This window comes from Rhopilema esculentum, chromosome 16 (genome assembly GCF_057945365.1).
Source record: "Rhopilema esculentum isolate cy_ngs chromosome 16, ASM5794536v1, whole genome shotgun sequence".
Lineage (NCBI taxonomy): Eukaryota > Metazoa > Cnidaria > Scyphozoa > Rhizostomeae > Rhizostomatidae > Rhopilema > Rhopilema esculentum.
The window spans coordinates 15,821,432-15,842,352 of record NC_142830.1 but is presented as its reverse complement, the minus strand read 5'-3'; the positions used below and the strand labels follow the sequence as shown (position 1 = coordinate 15,842,352).

Here is a 20,921-nt window from a genome sequence, read left to right as displayed (position 1 = left end):
TCTATAGAGCTGAAAAAACCTTACAAAATCTAATAATCTTTCTTTTTGTTTTTTAAGTCGTTTGCCGCTCAAGCTGTTTCCATAACACATACCGTAAATTGCATGGTGGTGCAATGACCCACTGCACATTTAATATTCATTTGCTCTGCTGACCCCCCCCCCCCCCAATGGACATGACAGATTTACGGCCCTGCAAGCACCCCCATACCCTCTTCCTTTTTCTATTCTAAATCAACGTTGTCCCAAGAGGGAGAGTGGCTGAACTTGCCATCGAAAACTGAAATCAGTGTTCTAAGGCTTTTGGCAGTGATTGAAGAGATCACTGTAGGGATTGTGTCCACAAGCAAAACACACAAAAACCAAAATTTTCAGCAGAAGGGGAAAATCAGCTTGAGACCCCGTTCACCCTGCTACTGATCACTTTGATACCGATTAAAAGTGATACGGATTGCCAGATTAACATGCGTTTTCACGAGTCCGGGTCACTTGCGATCCGTTTGAGTGTACAGTATCTTGTCAATCTCAGCCTTTCATGCCTTTAGCTACAGACCTTAACAGATAACAGCATTTCGAGACAGTGTGCAATGAATAACATGAACAATAAAACAATTTTCAATCACTGATAGAACATAAATATATACTAAAGAGATATAATTGGCCACATCCCTTTAAAAAAAACCTTTTCCAAAGGCCATAAGAATTTCCATAGCGCAAGAGGAATAGAAAGATTTTCACCACTGTCTACTATTTAATCAAATTTAGAATCATGAAAATACTTTGCCTTTGAAACAAACATATAGAACAGCTTATTCAATCTCTGCCAATTTTGTGACTCTGGCTCGGCCTGTCAACCCTATAAATTTCCTCTGCTACAGAATAAAACGCTTCATATTCAACATCATTGGGTGTAGTATCATTATGGTAATGGCCCCCCTCACCATGGTAGCTAAAACAATGGGTGTGCTCTATTCGCAAATCAAGACCTGGATCAGAGCTTACCAGAACACTGAGGCAAATCAGTGGTGAACTTGATTCATAAAATTTAAGCCATTCTTTTACATCATTGTCACTTTTAAGGGGGAGCTGAGAGAAATCAGGCATAACATGAAGATTGGCTTTTCCTTTATGTATTATAAATACGCCACCCATTCCAACACATTGAGCTCCATATTCAGAGTCGACAATCTTCCTTATGCAAGTAACAAAATTATCCTCTCCAATTCTCTGACTGGCATGAATTCTCAGAACCTTGCTTGTCTTCCCTTCACAGGCCAGAAAGTTGCCTAGCAGGCAAAACTCTTTTTCTTTGTAATCGCGAATATGACACAAGTGTTCTTCTGGAGATACTGTAGCTACTTTGCTAGCAAGAATTTCCCTACCTGCAAATAAAATGCAAGTTGGGTAACAGGTGATAAATGGCCCTGCCTTCCATATCAGGGCAAGGCGATACAACAAAGGCAAGAGAATTCCAGTGACGGTAATACAAACTTTGTGCCAGAATATTTGAATTGTAGATAGGGTCAAGTAAAAGAAGGAAAAAATAATATTTGGAAAGAATAGAAGGAGAAAGGATGTTGTGGAATTCCACAGTGCATTTTTTATTGTTTATCTGTTTATTTGTTTTGGTATTTAAGCTTATATTCTTAAAATTAAATGTGTGCATTAATACGTAGCAACAGATGTATTCACTAATCATTTGAGCATAATTATACTAATCCTTTCTTTTGCGTGTATCAATAATAACTATACCCTTAGGACTAATCACGAAGTGCTTTGTGTGCAGGCGAAGTAATTTCGTATAATTTGGTTAAGTTGTTGGTTATGTTGATGTTGAGAAATAGATTCGCTTAGAGGTTATATATTGAAATGAAGAATTGGAAACCTCACTAAACTGGTATTTTTTGAGATCTACTCTGTCAAAAGAACCTGTGAGGGTTTTCAGAAATTTATCTGGTCTCGAAATAATCACTTTTGTCTACAAAATAACAACCCCTGAAGAGAACAAAAATATGTCATTAGATCGCGAGCTAAATCACCTCGTTAAACCGGAAGTAAATTAATTGTTAGTTCTACACGTCATAATTCCCTTGAGTGTGCTTGTTCAGGCTATCCCCAAATTTGGTACACATTTTACTGAAAAGAAGCAGGCTGAATTCAGATATTATTAATGCAGGGCTTTCAGGATATTACGGTGTTCTGCCGAAAGATTAACCCTTTAAAACCATAAGTTTGCGCACAAAACGGAAAATTGATAATAAGAAACACGTATTTCTGGTCATACGCAATTCATTTGCTTCAAAACTAATCCATGAAATTTAATGCAAATAACAAAAACCAATGACTCATTATGAACACTACATAATGAAACAGCACATTTTACAAAGATTCATCAAAGGAAACAACGAGTCAAATTTCAGTATGCTAAAAAAATTACGAATGAATTATTGAAAAAATTACGAATGTACAGTCCCATCGCAAAGGGGGGCATGTGAGGTGTGACACCCCTATAACAATAAAATTTCATTGCAAAAAAGATGTGCCAATTTGAACCCCCCCCCCCCCCCCCCCGGAACACAATAGCTAGCGACAGGCCTGAGAACGTCTTTGAGTTTCAAATTTAAATATTTTGCAAGAATATACAGAATTAACTCATTGGTTAGCAAGCATGTAGTAACCTAATAGAAAGTGATCGTTATGTTCTGTTCAACCCATGCGTTGTTCTATCTCCTTCACATCTTAACATTGGCGACGAGAATGTCTGTACAACTCAATCCATTACCACCATTCGATCCGAATGCAGAACTTGGAGCGAGTGTTGCTGCCAACAGGGGCGAAACTACCGGGGGGTGTGGGGGGGGGGGGGTGTGACACCCCCCCCAATCCAAAAAATAGTCGATTTCGCAGGGCAATCGAAGATTTCGCAGGGCGCCAAGAAGAGCTTTGTTGCCACGCAGAAATGCCATCTATGAAGTTCGTAAAGGGCCGTTCACGAATTTTGAAATGGAAATATTATATTTGTTATAAACCTCCCTTCCTGACATTGCATTTTAGAGAACGGAACAGGTATGTCAGGAAGAGCTCCGTTATTAGCAAAGCGAAAGCATTCCTTACCGAAAGTCATAGCCAATGGATGCAGTGATTGATGCATATGTTTATGAGGGCAGGATTGATTCCATATAAATTAATTTAAGTTGTAAATTTTTTTCATGACAAGCACGGCGTCACTGGGGAGGAATAAGGGGCTGAAGTCCCTCACTTTGGTCAAGATAGGATTTTTTTATCATTTTTTCTATTACTTTTTAACAGTGCATGAACTAAAAAACATAAAAAATCGTTAAGATACCGATTTTGTTTCATCGAATTGCTAACTTTTCCACGTAAATTTTTATTATTTTTCTTTTATTTGCATTAATTCAGTAAATCATTTTCTGTATCATTGCAATGTTTTTATTTTGGATGTGTAAACATGGCCTTCTTGACACAAGAAACTGCACATTTCTGTTCAGGAAAAAAAAATTCTCCCAATCAAAACAACATCTTCCTCTGTCATTCACAACTACGTGCAATCTGAAACGAAAGGTTGCCGTTTCTTTCCTTCCCCAACGTCTAACACTAGAGTTTTAGCAGGACATCCCCCTTCCTATTTTTCCCAATCAACAATAATATTTTCAATAAACAATCAGTTCTTTCAGCACAATAGTATTTTGCTAAATTTTTGTCTGAAAGATGCTTTTCAGCCCTTTTACAAGGTATAATTTCAAAAAATTTCTTCACGTCGGACCCATCCGGTGGGTCCTCCTACCTCACTAAACTCGACTTTTAGCCCCACTGGGCTAAATTTCGTTGCGCTGTCTACATCATGTACCCCCCCCCCCCAATTAGCTCTTTATTAGCTTAATTTTGCAAACCAACACTAAATGAAGTGAATATAAAAAAACAATTTACGCTCACGTAGAAAAATAGAAATTTCATAGGCAATGAAATTCCAAGTTTGTTTCTATTGCTTAGAAGTTTGTCCTTGGTAAAGACCAGTGTACACTGGTAAAGCTTTCACTAGTAACCTATAGACAAACCGTTGCTACTAGGTCTGCACGGCACCACTCAGTTTTGCAGGGCAGAAACCCTTTTCACCCCCCCCCCCAAAACTATTGGCCAAGTTACGCCCCTGGCTGCCAGATGGAAACTTTGGCTACGTGATTTTCATACTTTTCTTGTGGCAAGCGGAATTCAAGACGCTAAGCGCCCGAAGGCTTTGTTACTTTATCAAGCTGGACCCAAAGTTCGAGAAATTTGTAACCAGTTGAGTGATGTCGATGGAGAAGGGGATGAAGACAACAAAAGCCAAGCTCATTGAGCATTGCGGCAACAAAAGCCAAGCTCATTGAGTACTTCGAGACTCAGAAAAATCGACGGTACGAAGTTTATCGTTTTCGTGAAACTCGTCAGGGAGATCAAGAATCGCTCGATTTTTTCATAAACGATTCAGGCAGATGTCCAGTACATGCGAATTTGAAGATGTAGACTTTGAAATCGAGGAACAAAAAATTTTAGGGGGTTGATCTTCCCGTATAAGACGCCGAGCTTTGCGTGACGCTACGTATACCCTTAAAGACATGCTAATCGATGGAAGACGGGATAAAACCAGTTCTTATCAAGCCCGAGATATAGAAACAGCCCACGTACACACAGAAACAACGAACCGTTTGCAATCGAAGTCTGATAACAAGACTTGCAACAATTGTGGAGGAGAATGGCCGCACAAAAATCAATGCCCTGCACAAGGTAAAACATGTCGCAAGTGCAATAAACCGAACCACTTTCAATCAGTTTGTAGGAGCTTAAACTTCTGGAAGCAGAAACAAAGACGTCCTGCACATTCTCGCAAATCACACGCAGTGGTGAGACCTTTGCAGCATGAGGATAATTCTAGTGACGAGGAATACTTGTATACGGTCTCAAATGGCAACGACAAATTATCAAAACGCAGCCCTGTGGTAAATTTGTGGTCGAAGGTCACAAGTTCAACATGATATTGGATACCGGATCCACAATCAACGTTATCGATAGAAATACTTTCGAAAAGATGCACGGAGTCAAGTTACAACAAACCAAAATAAAAGCTTTTCCATTAAACTCTTCGAAACCAGTTTGTTTTATGGGAAAATTTGAATCGACAATCTCAACAAAATCTCGCTTTGGGGTTGCAACATTCTATGTCCTAAAAGATCGTAATGCTGGTTGTTTACTTTCAGCCAATACAGCACAAGAACTTGGAGTCATAACGCTGAAATTGAACAAACTTTCAGTTTCAGCAACCCCTACAAAACATATTGATCCTCAAATTGATGCCATAGTTAAACGTTTCAACAAAGTCTTTGAAGGAACTGGTAAACTGAAGGGGTACTCGGTGAAGCTAAACATCGACGAAAAGGCAATACCACGTGCACAACCGCAAAGGAGAATTCCTTTTCATTTGAGAAACAAAGTTAAAGAAGCTATCACCCAGCTGGAAAAAGAGGGGATCATCGAAGCTGTGCCAGAAAACGCGCCTTTGCAGTGGGTATCTCCAATCGTCGTAGTACCGAAAAAGGATGTATCTGTTCGTCTTTGCGTAGATATGCGTGTGCCAAATACAGCAATAAAACGTGTACGTTATCCGATCCCTACATTGAATGATATCAGCATTCAATTCAATGGTGCCAAATATTTCAGTAAATTGGATCTAAACCAATCTTACCACCAGCTACCATTACACATAGACAATCGTTTTAACACTACCGTCCGCACACACGTAGGACTTTATCGATACACTTGTCTTAATTATGGTACAAATGCTGCCATGGAAATTTTCCAGCATGTTTTACAAGAAACTTTACAAGGTATAAATGGAGTGCTGAACATCGCAGATGACATCGTAGTTTTTGGCAAAAGTCGTTAGGATAAAGATTGAGCTTGGCAAAATTGTTTGTAACGTCTGCATTCAAAGTGCCTTACGCTAAATCTCAAGAAATGTAGCTTTCTACAGAAATCAATTCAGTTTTATGGAAAAATTTTCATGGAACATGGTACGCAGCCAGATCCAGCACGCATAAGCGATCTTTGGAATGCACCGATACCTACCAGCATCAAAGAGGTACGAAGCCTGCTCGGAATGGCAAACTATAGTGCTAAATATATCCAAGATTTTGCGACGCTCACTGCACCACTTCGAGAGTTGACAAAAAGAAGACACCATTTGTATGGCAAGCAGCTCAACAGAAAGCATTTCAAAACATAAAATTGGCTCTGTCTGAAGCTCCGGTTATGTCGTATTTCGATACCAATAAAGAATATTTCGTTACGGTGGACGCAAGTCCCGTAGGTGTCTCTGCAATTTTGAGTCAAGCAACCAAGAACAGTGATGATTACAAGGTTGTTGCTTACGCCAGTCGTGGACTGTCCGATACTGAGAAACGATACTCGCAAACGGAAAAAGAGGTTTTAGCCATCGATTGGGCCGTAGAACATTTTCATTTTTTCCTATATGGCAACGAATTTACTTTGATGTACAGACCACAAACCTTTGGAAACTATTTACGGCAGTTCAATCTCTAAACCGTCCGCGAGGATTGAGCGACGGGTTTTGCGACTACCACCTTATTCGTTTAAAGTGCAGTACAAGGCAGGAAGCGAGAACTCTGCTGATTATCTATCCAGACACCCATCCAGTCAACAATCGCGAAAACAAGAAAGAATCGAGGAGGAGTACGTAAACATGATTACGAGTCACTCTGTGCCTAAAGCTATGTCGCTAGACGAAATAGCGAGTGCTACCAACACTGGCAAAACATTGCAAGCTTTGCGAGCCGCTTTACGAACAAATAGATGGCAATCATCTGATCGTTCAAAGCCTTATTGTGCAATCAACGACGAGCTCACTGTTGGTGCGAAGGGAATTGTTTTGAGAGGAACACGTTTAGTTATACCGGAGTCGCTTCAGCAACGAGCTATAGATATTGCCCATGAAGCTCACCAAGGTCTTTCCAAAACAAAAAGCCTATTACGAGAAAAAGTATGGTTCCCAGGTATGGACAGCCTAGTTCAGCATACCCTAGATTCGTGCATCACTTGAACCTCTGCAACCAACTGATTTTCCTAAAGGACCATGGGAAACTGTTCATATCAATTTTTGTGGACCGCTTCCTTCAGGAGATCATCTTTTAGTCGTCATTGATCGTTATTCGCGATTTCCGGAAACCGAAATTGTGCGATCCACGAAAGCATCAACTGTCATTCCGAAGCTGGACAAAATATTTTCGGTACATGGCATACCACGTGAATTAAAGACAGATAACGGTCCACCATTCTCGAGTGAAGAGTTTGCACGATATGTAAATATCCTCTGTATAAACCATAAACCCGATACACCTTACTGGCCGCAGGCAAATGGAGAAGTCGAACACTTTAATCAGCCTCTCATCAAAGCCGTACAAAGCGCAGTGGCAGATGGAAAGGTATGGCAACAAGAACTGAACCGTTTCTTGTTCCAGTGTCGTAATACACCTCACGAAAATTGCGCCATCAGAGTTGTTATTCAACAGAAAGGTACAAGGAAAATTCCCTACTTTAGAGAACCATCGCGTCATATATCGACACAAAGAAGCTAGAATAAACGAGGAAGGCAGTCGTTCGTACCAAGAAACATATGCAAACATTTTCATTTTTCATTTTGTTTTCATTTTAAAATTATTTATGCACGGTAGCCCCGTCAGTCATGACTGATTTTCAGGGGGCCGTGCCAAAAACTTTACAAATTAAAAAATCTACTAAAATTAATAACGGGAAAAGGAAACTAATTACAATCATAAATAATTTATCTACAACTATTCACAATAAATTTACGACAAACCCTTTATCTTGTTCTTAAAAGAAGATAAAGAGGGAGCTTGCTTGGCCTCGCGGCTGAGATCATTCCAGATTTTTGCGCCACGAAATGCGAACGCTTTCTGTGCATTACTAGTTTTCATGAATGGCACTAGCAAGAAAACAAACGCAGAAAAGCACGGAAGAGTGACCTTCAAGTTAGAGATACTGTTCTTGTCCGCCAACAAAAAAGGGACAAACTAACGACACGATTCAGCAAAACACCATACAAAGTCGTAAACCATAAAGGTACGCAGATAACTGCAGAAGACAGTAATCGTCGCCGTGTAACTCGCAACCTAACCTTTTTTTAAAAAATTAATCAATAACTATCAGAAACGCGCTCAGATGTCGGATTCTGAAGATGTCAATCAATCAAGTCGAGCAACATACGCTTGTGAACAAGAGGTTCCTAGACCTGCTGAATAACTAGTCAGAAAACGTTATGCACCAGACTTTTCGCTTAAACAGTAATTACGTAAGACTTGCGCAAAAATGTAATTCTTAACGGGTATTTTAATGGTTAATGATAAAAAATGACACACCTTCTTCATCGCACATTTTGTGTCTGTTACAATTTGGGAGCAAAACTCTGTTATAATTGTCTGTGTTTTCGCTTTGTTCATAAAGGTCTTATTTATTCCAGTAATACTGAAGCATCATAAAAATGCATGTATGTCGATGTATGTTTTCTTGATGACAATAACGATTTCCCTCGTGTGAAAGTGAACACGGGGAATAAATAAATCACAATAACAGATGAAAAATCAATGAAATGTTCGTCATATCGAGGGTTATGTTAGTTACTGTAATATTCAACGTGGATATATGTTTAGTTTACTAGGCGAAGTATTATGGCAGAATGGCGAATTACTATAAAAGCGGATATTAACTAAACTAAGTCAAACTAAACACGGGGGTACCCTACATTTCCCCCATCCTGTAAACGAGTTTGTCTTTGTTGTACTGGTCGATTCCTCTGAACCAGAATGGCGGGACCTTCGATCTCTTCCGTAGAACTTTCTTTAAATTCGGAATAGTAACTTCCAGAGGACGGTTCGCTGTCGCTCGAAGCTGAATCTTCTCTTGTAACAGGGATAGCTTGTGCTCATTTTCGAACCCATTATCGGTAATAGGTGACAGACGGTCCTTGTGGTAGTTTTCTCACAATTTTCCATGGTTCGTCTCTGCGCAGTGCTAGTTACCTGTTTTTTCCCGTCTTGTAGAATTTTACCTTCAGCCAAACTTTGTCTGCCACCTGATGATTAATAAAACGAACGTTCCGATTATAATTCCGCTGCATTTTCTTTTTACTAAGCTTGAGAGTATCGACAACTTGGGAAAAGTTATCTTGCAGTGACGCTGTAGCTTCTAGTTTATATTCCGCCGGCGAGACTTGATCGAAAGTGTCATTACATGCGTTATCAAAAACAATATCTTGGGGCAACACAGCCATCCTCCCGAAAACTAAGCTGAAATGGGACACAACGCGTTGCTTTGCTTTCGCTCGTGATGAGTGCGAAGACTGGGCCGGGGAGTATAGAGTGCCATTTAGTTTGCTGCAAACTGTGGTGATATAAAACAGCTCGCAGCATGTCTTTGACAGATCGAACATTTCTCTCAGCAAACCCATTCCCTTGGCTGTGGTAAGCTGATGAGCGACGTTTTTCTATTCCAAGGTCTTCACATATTAGTACAGAGGGACAAGGGGGTGCATTACCACCCGACGAGGGACTTTAACAGACCAACTTTTTCTAGCTCAGTTTTTGGTGTAGTATTCAAATCCGGATGTTGATTGGCGGAAGAGGGGGCTTTTCCGAGATAAAGGGGTTTTGTCTAAAAACTGGTAAGCAGCCTGTGAATGAGATGCTAATGACCACCCGAAAAGAAACTTTACCAAACAAACTTTTTCTAGACCAGATTTTGGTGTAGAATTCAAAAAAACATATGAAAGGGTGGGAGAGGATGCTTGTCCATGATACGGGGGGTTTTTGTCCAGAAGCTGGGATGTAGCATGTGAATGAGCAAACAATGGTTACCCAAGAAAACTTTACCTCACCAACTTTTCCTAGACCAATTTTTGGTGAAGTTTTTTATTTTCTTCAATTTTTTGGTCCGGCCTTCGTCGGTTAATAAATAAAACGGGTTGCCATGAAGTAGATCCAGTTTTTGAGCGCGGCATCGACGATCGTAGGCGCTGTTCGATCTGTTAGAGGGATAGCGTGAATAAACTTCGAAAACACAAATCTCCAAAAAATAAAATGTACTGATATCCACTGGCGTCTTTCGGTAAATAAGCGATATCTAACGATGTAAATTGCATCGGTGCATTTGGTATAAACATAGCGACAAGTGGTGCTTTGGGTGGTAAGGTATCAGATTTGGTTCGGTATCGCGTTAACAATTCTAGTAGTGTCGATGAAAATGCCGTTCATGGGCCTGTTATTTGCCCTTTGAGGCGAAGAAAGGGTGTGACCATGGCATCATTAAATGTAAATAGCCTCATCATGAAGATTGATGAAATACGGTCGCTTGTAAAAAACGAAAACATTGATATTTTGGCTATAAATGAAACCAAAATTGATCACAAAGTTGACGACAGGCTTATCTCGTTAGATGATTTTTCTCTTTGTAGATATGATAGGAGTAGGCAAGGTAGTGGTGTTGCTCTCTATATCAGAAATACAGTCAGGTTTAAACCCCGGGGAGATCTTCCTAATAAATCGCTTGAGTTAATTTGCATAGAGGTAGAGCCCCCGAATACAAATCCGTTCATTATCATAGCTTGGTATAGACCACCCAGTGAGCCTAATTCTTGCTTTGACAGCCTTCATGAAAACCTGAGCTTTCTTGATGGAGAGGGGAAGGAAATTATTATTCTAGGAGATACTAACTGTGATTTCTGTTAAAGAGACAATACTCCGAGCCATATTATGCAGTTACGTGAGCTGTACAACCTTTTTGATATGAAGCAGATTATTAAAGAGCCCACTAGGGTCACGCTAGACAGTTCAACTTTGATTGATCATATAGCTACCACAAACTGTAACAATATTGCAGAGAGTGGAGTGCTTAAGATTAGTCTTAGTGACCATTATCTTGTATATTGTGTTAGAAAGCTGCGTAGCGGTGTTAAACACCAGCACAAATATATTACATCTCGACAGTTGAAGAATTTAAAGCAAGAGGCTTTCCTCTTAGATCTCTCTGAGGTTAATTGGGAAGCACTCGTAGCTGATGCTCAAAACATTGATGATGCAGTACGCAAGTGGACCCAAATATTTTCGCTTATTCTAGAAAAGCATGCGCCTACATTAAGAAGACGCGTGTCGGATAGATATACGCCTTGGCCGAATGCTGATTATTTCAAATTGGCTAAAACCAGAAATAAGTTAAAAACTCGAGCTTTAAAAACCAACTCAAAATTGTTGATGGAATCCTACAGGCAAATTCGTAACAGGTTAAATAACATGAATACACAACTTAAACGCGAGTATTTCTCTGAAAAAATCACGCAGTTTCAAGGTGACCTCATAAAAACTTGGAAAACCATCAACCAAATCATTAACAAAAAGTCGAACACTACAGTTGTGCCTAACCTTACTGTAGACAGGCAAACAATTAGGGGTAACAAAGCAATTGCATCTTCAATGAATGAGTACTTCTGCAGCATTGGGAATAAACTTAGTGAGAAAATTCCGAAGAAAGCCAATCCACTCTTGTCTTGTCATGTTTGAAACTCCTCCATTAAGTTTTTCTTTTTCGGCCATCATGGCAGATAAATTATCATCAACCTTGAATAAGATGAAGACATCGCATGGTTCAGGTCACGATGGCATTGCGAGCTTTTATTTGAAGATTGCTTTGCCAGTTGTTGGTGGGTCCTTGTGTGATCTCTTCAATAAATCATTGTTTGCAGGAAAATTTCCGGAGGACTGGAAAAAAGCGCGTATTGCACCCATCTTCAAGAGTGGCGCAAAGTCTTTATACACTGGTCTAGTCTCTATTGACTTGAAGAAGGCTTTCGACACGGTCGATCATAAAATCCTACTGGAAAAAATGAATATGTACGGAGTGACCGGCCTGGAACATGACTGGTTCACATCATACTTGGAAATTCGTAAACAATTCTGCAGGGTGGATGGCACCTCCTATGATGTCTGATGTTATAGGCTCTGGTCCAAACATCCGTAAGATCGAAAGCCAGCCTGATGCTCCACCATCTTTTTCTTTTTCAATAGGTGATCAGAACATTGAAATGATCACCAACACAAGATACTTAGGTGTTCAGATAGACAGTAAGCTCAACTGGGACAAGCATATCGATACTATCAAGACCAAGGCTAATCGAGCTCTTGGACTTATTAAGTATTCTAAGGAATATCTTCCATCTGACATCCTCAACAAAATGTATAGAGGAATTGTTGAGCCCCATTTGAGCTACTGTTGTTCCGTTTGGGGCTGCTGTAATGAATCAAAGCTTGACGTGTTGCAAAAAATCCAAAATAGAGCTGCCAGAATTGTAACTAGCAGCCAATATGATGCGTCTGCTGCTCCGATAATTCAGAATGTTGGTTGGTTAACCATCAGAAATCATGTAAGAAAGGAGACAGCCACGCTAACTTACAAATCTCTAAATATGCTTGCACCAGACTACTTGAGAAAATTATTCGAAAAATGTTCGGATGATAGAGAACGGTTTCTGCGTTCATCAGAAACTGATCTTAAGATACCGCTGCTAAAAACGATAAATGGCCAAAAGGCTTTTTCTTATCGCGGTCCAAAACTGTGGAACAGTCTAGAAAGGGCTACCAAATTGGCACCCCTCCCTGAAAACCTTCAAAGAATAACTATAGTCGGGGACAACTTTTATTTCATCTTTACGTTCACTTTTTATAGCCTTAGTATTGTTAAATATTGTAAATTAGGTTTGATTGGTAAATTTCTTTTGTTACTAGTATAATAACATAGTTATTAGCTCTTATTTTAATCTTTAAAACAGGTCAGGTTGAAAAACATATGTATGAGCCTTTAACCTGTATAAATATTATAAGATGAAAAATATTAAATGATTTTTTGGCATGTTTTGCAACCAGAACTAAAAGCTTTAATGTAGGCGTACATATTTGGGCAAAAGTAGCGGTCTTTCAACAGGAAACAGACTTTATCTGTTCCAAATGTGTAATATTATGATATCCGGTGGGTAGCCGGCTACAGTCATTATGCTGGGAACATAATATTTTTCAAAAAATATTTTTTTCAAAAGTCTGCTTCTTTAACTATTGAAGAACCCTTTCGAGAAATATTTATGCAATATATGAAGTTTTTGAGGGTAAAACCCTTGCATTTGGCGGAGGAATAAACATCAATATCCTTAGCAACCATGTTTGTCCGTTGCTAGGGAAATAAATCTTTATTTCACCCCTGAAATGTCTGTCGTTTTCTAACAATTTCAAGTGCCCTTATGAATAGGAGGTTTTCTATATACAAGGTTTTCCAAAGACAGGCTTGAAGTAGCTAAATCTGTCCTAGTTTATCACTTTTTTATACCTGTTCTTCACGAAAGCTTAGTTGTGTGTGATTGCTAGGAGAAAGGCAAATATTTTCAGAAATAAGTCAAGAACTGATGATGCAAACGATAGATCTGAGGCTAGGCCCGGACCTTCCCATCAAACGGAATGCGAAACAGAGATTGCAGAAGGACAATGCTCTAGCCCAAAACAACACAAAAAGATATTCAAACGAGAGGAAAATGTTTCTAAGAAGAAACTTCTCAATTCATATTTCATGAAAACGAGTCTAATAAAGAAAAGCCTTTTGATTAGAAAACGGGCCGCAGAAATTGGATTGTCAAGGTCAGGAAAAACTGAGATGGCGAAACGTTGGTTTCTCTTCTGTCTTTAAACAATCTCAATGAATGCATTCAAAGTGCTACTATTTGTGACAATTGTAAGAGCTCCAAAAGCAGACTTTCTTTGCCGGAAGTTAAAGCAGAAAGAAAAATGGTTAGCACAGAAGCTTGTCATTTAGTGCAACCTATGCTCAAGCAAGTCTAACTTTTCTACCAACTCAAAGAGTGGAGCTCATGAGCCTTTTGAGGTCAATGTAAGGTCCGCACATGGCACATCATCTCAAGGGCTTGGTCATGCTGGACTAACAAGACTTTGTGCTTCTTTGGATTTACCAAAGCCCATACATCATAAGCCTTATGATAAAATTATCAGGGATCTTTCTGGCCATGCCCAGAGATTAGCGGAAAGAAACATGATGGATGCAGCAGCTAAGCTTGTGCAAATAACAAAGGAGAAAGATCCAGCAAATATTGCAGAGTCTTAAGAGGGCCAAATTATTGCCAATGTAGCTGTAACTGTTGATGGTACTTGGCAACGAAGAGGACATTCTTCCAAGAATGGAGTTGTCTTTATTTTATCAGTGAGAACAGGAGAGGTTCTTGATTATGACGTCAGAACAAAATATTGCCAAGAATGTGTTTATCACGAGAAGGATAATAAAAATAGCAAGTCTTATCAAGATTTGTTGGCTAGCCATACCAGTAAGTGCTGCATAAATCACCAGGGCTCTTCTGATAGCATGGAGACAGCAAGTGCAGTGGATATGTTTCTGCGCTCAATAGAAACAAGGTCCTTAAAATATGGCACTTTTGTTGGTGATGGTGACACAGACTGTTTTGGAAATGTAAAGGAGGAATGCTAAAAGAAATATAGTGACCACTATATTGTAACAAAAGAAGAATGTGTAAGGCATATTGAAAAGAAACTTGGCACAGCTCTACGCAAGTATAAAATAACAATGAAGGGCAAAAAGTTAAAAGATTGAAAAACAGTTGGTGGAAAAGGTCGCCTGACTGACAAAGTCATTGATAGAATGCAGAACTTTTTGGCCAAGCAATAAGAAAAAATTCTGGCTTGAAAGAAAGCATGAAGAAAGGCATGTTGGCCATTCTGAAGCATATGGTAAAAGATGACACACTTTCTCTTGACCAGCAGCATGAAAATTGCCCAAAAGATACATCAAGTTGGTGCAAATTCTGGAGTCAAAGGGAATGTTATGATAATGATAAAAGACTACAATCTGCATTCTATGAAGAGTTGAAGCCAATTTACCACAGATTGTCTGCTGATGCGCTGCTGGGCAAATGTTTGCTTAGTTTAACACAAAATCAAAATGAATCCATAAATGGCATTCTTTGGAGCAAATGTCCCAAAAGAAAGTTTTGTGGGAGGCAGAAATTGCTGCTAGCTGTCGGTGAAACAGTTTGCAAATTCAATGCTGGAGAAGCTTCTTTGGAGGAAATCTTGAATGAATCAAAGATTAAATCAACATCCAATTCCTTAATTACATTGAGGGACATCGATTCAAAAAGGCTGAAAAATGCTGCAAAAAAAGTTTCAACAAAGGCCTGACTACAGCAAAGAAAACTAAGAGCAAAGAGAAAAGGTGCTGTTGAAAAGGCAACAAGCTACATTCCTGGTGCATTTGGTCTTCACAAATCACCAGAATTAGATCTGCATGAAGGATTTGAAATTATTTATCAGCAAAGTGAGACTGTACGGGCCTGAAATAAAATTTATTGACGAGAAAAATATTTTGTTAGTTAGAGTAGAGATATTACAGTAACATTACAGTAGCGACCCACCATCTTGTTTTTGCTAAACAATTAGACAATAGAATTCATTTATTAAAGTCTTATTTTTTATAAATTTTGATAAAACTGACATAATACAGTTCCACTTAGCCAGTATCTAGCTATCCAGTAACAAAGAATCTTTAATATTGCTAAAAGTTGTTCTACTAACTTTAAGGCAAGTTTTCTCAAAAGTTGAATTTTGCATTCTGCCGTTACTCTGCAGACTCTATCTTTTGATTAGATTAAGGTATCATGCTGAATTTTTGACACTATGTGTATTTTTTGAAGCTTTATGACATGATTGTTTCAAATTACTTCTTCACTACTTCTGAAATGAGGTATTCTGTAAAAACAGTTTTTTTAAGGTGTTTAAGTTTTTAAGTTGACAAAGTAACATTTTCCATTTTATTTGGGAATAAAATCTTTTGTGGTTCTTGAGATATATTCTGCAGACCAGTTTTAATATATTTTTGTCATGACATTACCCCCCTCTAAATAACAAATCTTTTCGAAAAATAGAGACATATTTATATGTTACAATCTTTGATCTACATACCTAGAAAACTTTGACTTCATATCTTATCTGTGTTGCACCATTTTCATTCAGAGGGTTTTTTTATCACAAGCACTTTCATCGATGGAATGCTGGGCTCGACAGTTTATGAGTAGCTGAGCTTGTGACATGTGAATAAGTCTAATTCAAGTAAGAAAAAACTAAACTGGAGGATAACTTGCTTTTCTTACTCTGAATTTTAAAACAAATGGCTCAACAAAAGCCTGATTTGTACTGACCAATGATAGAGGTGGACGAAAAAAGGGCAGATAGTAATTCCTAGCTTTTCTCCATTGTGCACTTTTTTGCATGCCAAAATTTGGGTCATTCCGTAAGGGGCAATGGCCTAAGGTTTACACGTAGAAGAGTGGCCTGTAGTAATGTTGCTCATGTAGAAAGAGAGAAAAGCTTATAAGACTGTCTTTACACAAGCATTTAGCTTATACAACAAAGAATTTGCTTGTAGTATGTTGATTTTTAAGACAGTATTAAAAAGCTGGGAAAAAACAATTTTTAGGTGTGACCTGACTCTACTGGCAAACAGTACAGCATTGAGGCAACAATTTCTTAAGTTTGGCAAAATTAATCACCTGGAAAGACTATGTAAAAAAGCTAAAAAAAGAAAGTACAAACAACGGAAAAAAATGAAAAAAAAGTTTATCAGATTTATATTTATTTTCATTGGAATCCTATTTCATGAATGATTGTGGATTGTATCCATAAAGATAAATCATTCAATTGCTTCAAAAAAATTAGACACAGGGACTGATGTCAAAATTGTCATTAAGGAAATACCAAATTACGACACTTGGATATCAAGTTGAGGGTATATGGAGATGCTGGAGATGTTACAGGGCAGGGTATCTTTCAAATTAGACAGAAATGAAATAAAACTCTATAGGCACTGTTTGTTTGAAGCCCGAACAATGTTAAGTCAATAATAGGTAGGGAATAAATAGAGAATATAGGGTTTTGAGAAAGAAATCTCAAATAAGCAGCTCATCTTTGAGAAATACTCAGACTGTTTGAAAGGATTAGGATGTATAACAAATATTGCAAACATTTAATTAGCTGCTGATGCTGTGCAAGTGATATGTGATGAATTTAAAAGACAAGTGACACGCATTTGGCGCCAATTTTTTTTCTCATAATCTAATGTAAAATGCTGTATGAGAGTGTTGTTGAAATTTTTTTCCTTTCTGATTTCATTTTCCTACTTAAAATCCTTTTCAAATTATGGCGGGAAATGAATCATGTGACACCGTGATGTAGATTGTCATAATCTGTTAATGCTGCTACTGGTATACATGCAATACATGCATACAATATTAACGTTTACAACATGCTTCTAAACGAATTCAGTTCCTCTGGACCTGTTGCGTCGTGTTTCGTAAACTCTCTATTAATGACAGGAAAATTCTGAGTTATCACAATGTACGTCATAGGGTCATGTGATAAAAAGCAAAATCACGCTCCCTGCGCCCCCTGATTATAATTTTTTGTATTAAACCAGAAAAAACTTACTTCTAAATGATGATCTATAAGTTAATGAAAAGGAAGATAGGGTGAAAAGTGTGTCACTTGTCCTTTAAAATAATTATTAGGAAGGATGAAGAATATTAGTCTCATTAGAATGGTAGAAAAAAATTACATTATGGGTAAATCACTCGCTTTGGTTACAAAACCAAGCAAAAAATGTGTGTCTATCTTAATCTAAGAAATTTGAACAATGCAATTATGAGAGAACAATACAAGTTGCCCACAAAAGAATGATGATGAAACTTCCTGTAAGAGCTTCTTTTCTATATCCTGTCTGATTGCACATATCATTTTTTTTTTTTTTTTTTTATATTCTCATAAAGTTTTACAAAACAGACAACTACAAGACGATACCACAGGGAGCACATATCATTAAAATCAGGGCATAAACAAAGTAATAATAAATGTTCACTGAATCATGTAGCAATCAAAATATGAATAAGATCATCATGAATTCTTAAAAGAAGCAGATATCAAGAAACAAGAATAAAATTCAGCTAAGGGTGAGCTATAAATTAAAAAAAGTCAAGCACAAATTAAGCTAAAGCTAAGGGTCAGCTACTGGAAAATGTTATTTCAGACAATTTTGTGAAAAACTGAGCCACTCGAAATCAAATTGTCGGATCAAACTGTCATCAACAACACAATGAAATACCAGTATCTCTGTGTCCGTGTAGATAGCTCGCTAAACCTGAATTCAAATTTCCATACTTGTTACTAAAAAGCGTCTGGTAGGCTACGACTTTTAGCAAAAATAAGATTGTATCTTGATCAAGCCACAGCTGCTAGAATTTATCACTCAATGATACTCCCAACATTCACATACTGTGGCATAATGCAGTTGAAATACATTAATACCCAGTTGAGCAGGCTTTCATGACTTCACTCATGTGCGCTGAAAATAGTCTTTGGAGATGTAAGACCAAAGCAGAAGCTTACGTCGATCCTCAATGCTAACAAGACTAGGGCTTCCAAGCTGGTATGAAAATGTCTAGACAAGGAAACTTGTGAACAGTTGCACAATCATTTCACTCTGCAAGAGCATGAAAAGCAGACTCGAAACAACAATTACACATTAAAACTACCAAGGATCAAAACTGAGTACAAATGAAAATTGTTTGAAGGGTGCAAAAGTGTACAAAGATCTACCGCTGGAACTTTGTAAGATGGAGAACAATAAGGAATTTGAGAAACTACTTAAGGAACATTTTCGATGACATTTATCTTAATATTTTACCTGATGTAATGAATGTAATTAGGTAGACCGGCTTTTTTTACATCTGTATTCTTATTTTTATTGGATTCATTTTTAACTGTAAATATTTATGGAATTAGCATTAAGGCATAGGACACAGGGCACACATTAATAACAGCAGTTTTAACTCGTTGAAGTATATAACCTGTATAAATATTTGTCTTATTATTATATTATTATTATTATAAAACCCATTGAATACTTCATTTATGCTGGGGCAATCTTAGCCTTCATTAATTTACTTGCATGTATTGTTGTTCATTTTTGTCGCATTGCGGTGTTTCTTATTTGCTACAAAAAGTTTTTTTGCCACCTAGAGGACCTTTGTTAGCAAATGAGGCCTGAACAGCCCCCCCCCCCAACCCCCCTTGAGCACACTAGCTAGCAATAGCACCAGTGCTTACATCTGTCAATTTAATAACAAATTAAGGCAATCTAGCCTTCAATTTTCAAAAAAGTTAGGAACAGTCAGCCTGGAATTCAATGTACTGCTTCTTTTAAAAGGAGAATGTGCAGCACATGGAGAATAAAAACGCATAACGAATGGAAAACAATCAAGCTGTATTCCAGTCGAGGTAGCTTCATCTCTGAGAGTTATCAGTACTGAATTAACCACAAAGGGAAATAAAGTTAATTGGTTAAGACAAAATACTATATAGTTTACCTACCATTTGCACCGGTACATATTTTTAGATTAGCCATCATTTCACTGTTTACACCTAGAATATGACACCCTCCAGCTCCAGCTCCAATAACAAACGGATTTCTCATTTCAATTATATTTGCTAGATCGCCGAAATTGTAAATTCTTGTCTTGTCTGGGGTTGGTATAAGGTAAGGAACACCACCAACATCCAAAATTTTCGGACTACCACCGAGTCCAGCGTCAGCCAATCCAAATGGTTCTTCCGTTAGGTTTGGGCAGTCGACGACCGACACTGAAACCTTTCTGAAACTATTTCTCATGCCCACCTCAATCTGACAAGCTAATTGTTTCAAATCTGGCTGATGGAGGGCCCTCTTTTCCACTTTCAAACTCTTCACACAGGCCATCATGCACGCACTAACATAAACTCCAGGAAATAATATGAAGGCGAATTAGGCCAATTTTCAAAACGAGTCTGTAGAGGAATAGAAATTTCTATGGAATTTGCCAATGATTGAGAAAGAGACTGGTTGCAGTAAACCTTTTGTAAAGAGGACAAAACTGTATTTTCGTTTTCTGTAGTTTTATTACTTTTGAATAGCTGAGTTTGGTCTCCACATTTCAGATATTCAGGCAACGTTTTCTGGAGTAGTAAATTATTGAAAATATAATAAAATATAATAAATGTAATATAATAAAATAATAACTTGAATATGTGCCACCCATACAGCTGGGTTTTCTACCATCAAAGATTCTAAACATAAAGAAAATGTTGACGAAATTATCCATAAATGAAAATGGTTATTAAATGGCCTTGTCACTCACTATTCACAATATTTGGTTTTATAAAAACCATAGCTGTTATAAATGGACTGGTTGTAAAATTTTGATTGCCCGCTACGTTTTTATACCGATTTATCCTCCTTAGGTTCCTGGAGTATTTCTGAGGGAACACATTTTTTGTTTATCATTTATTATCTTTGCCGCTCTCCCTCTTGTGGCCGACCTTGTCACAGACAAACTTTTCATTCTCTGCATTTTTGTGCTAGTGTTATCATCCTTCTAGTATATTCTAATAGATATTAACATAACGAGAGTAGTCAAAGAGGTCATCATATTTCAGGGCACTTCTTGCCCCTCGAAGAGGGCAGGAGGGGCAGCTAATAATAATAATAATAATAATAATAATGCAAAATGTATATAGCGCCACAATATAAAAATACTTGGTTGCGCTTTACAGTCTTACTCCTATTTACAATGTAAAATTTAGATTAAGAATAGATAAAAACATAAGATAAAAAGCATGTTTTCGTTTACAATGGAAGAAAGATGTTCATGTTTATGCTTATACTCAACCCCCCCCCCCCCCCCCCCCTAG

The 20,921-nt window shown here is 38.0% G+C and overlaps 1 protein-coding gene across 1 annotated transcript; it reads right to left on the bottom strand.

Moving 5' to 3' along the window:
* Positions 1–567: 567 nt before the first annotated feature.
* Positions 568–20,024, bottom strand: LOC135682218 (ester hydrolase C11orf54 homolog). Its single transcript, XM_089112984.1, has 2 exons — positions 19,566–20,024; positions 568–1,379 (listed from the first exon to the last, which is right to left on the bottom strand). Exons 1-2 carry the CDS (start codon positions 19,951–19,953, stop codon positions 811–813), a joined length of 957 nt encoding a protein of 318 aa, XP_088969110.1. The 5' UTR covers positions 19,954–20,024; the 3' UTR covers positions 568–810.
* Between the last annotated feature and the right edge of the window lie 897 nt (positions 20,025–20,921).

Coding starts and splice junctions, on each gene's coding strand:
- LOC135682218 (XM_089112984.1), bottom strand. CDS start 19,953: ATGATGGCCTGTGTGAAGAGTTTGAAAGTGGAAAAGAGGGCCCTCCAT. Junction 1,380..19,565: donor AATATGTACCGGTGCAAATG/GTAGGTAAACTA, acceptor TTTTATTTGCAG/GTAGGGAAATTCTTGCTAGC.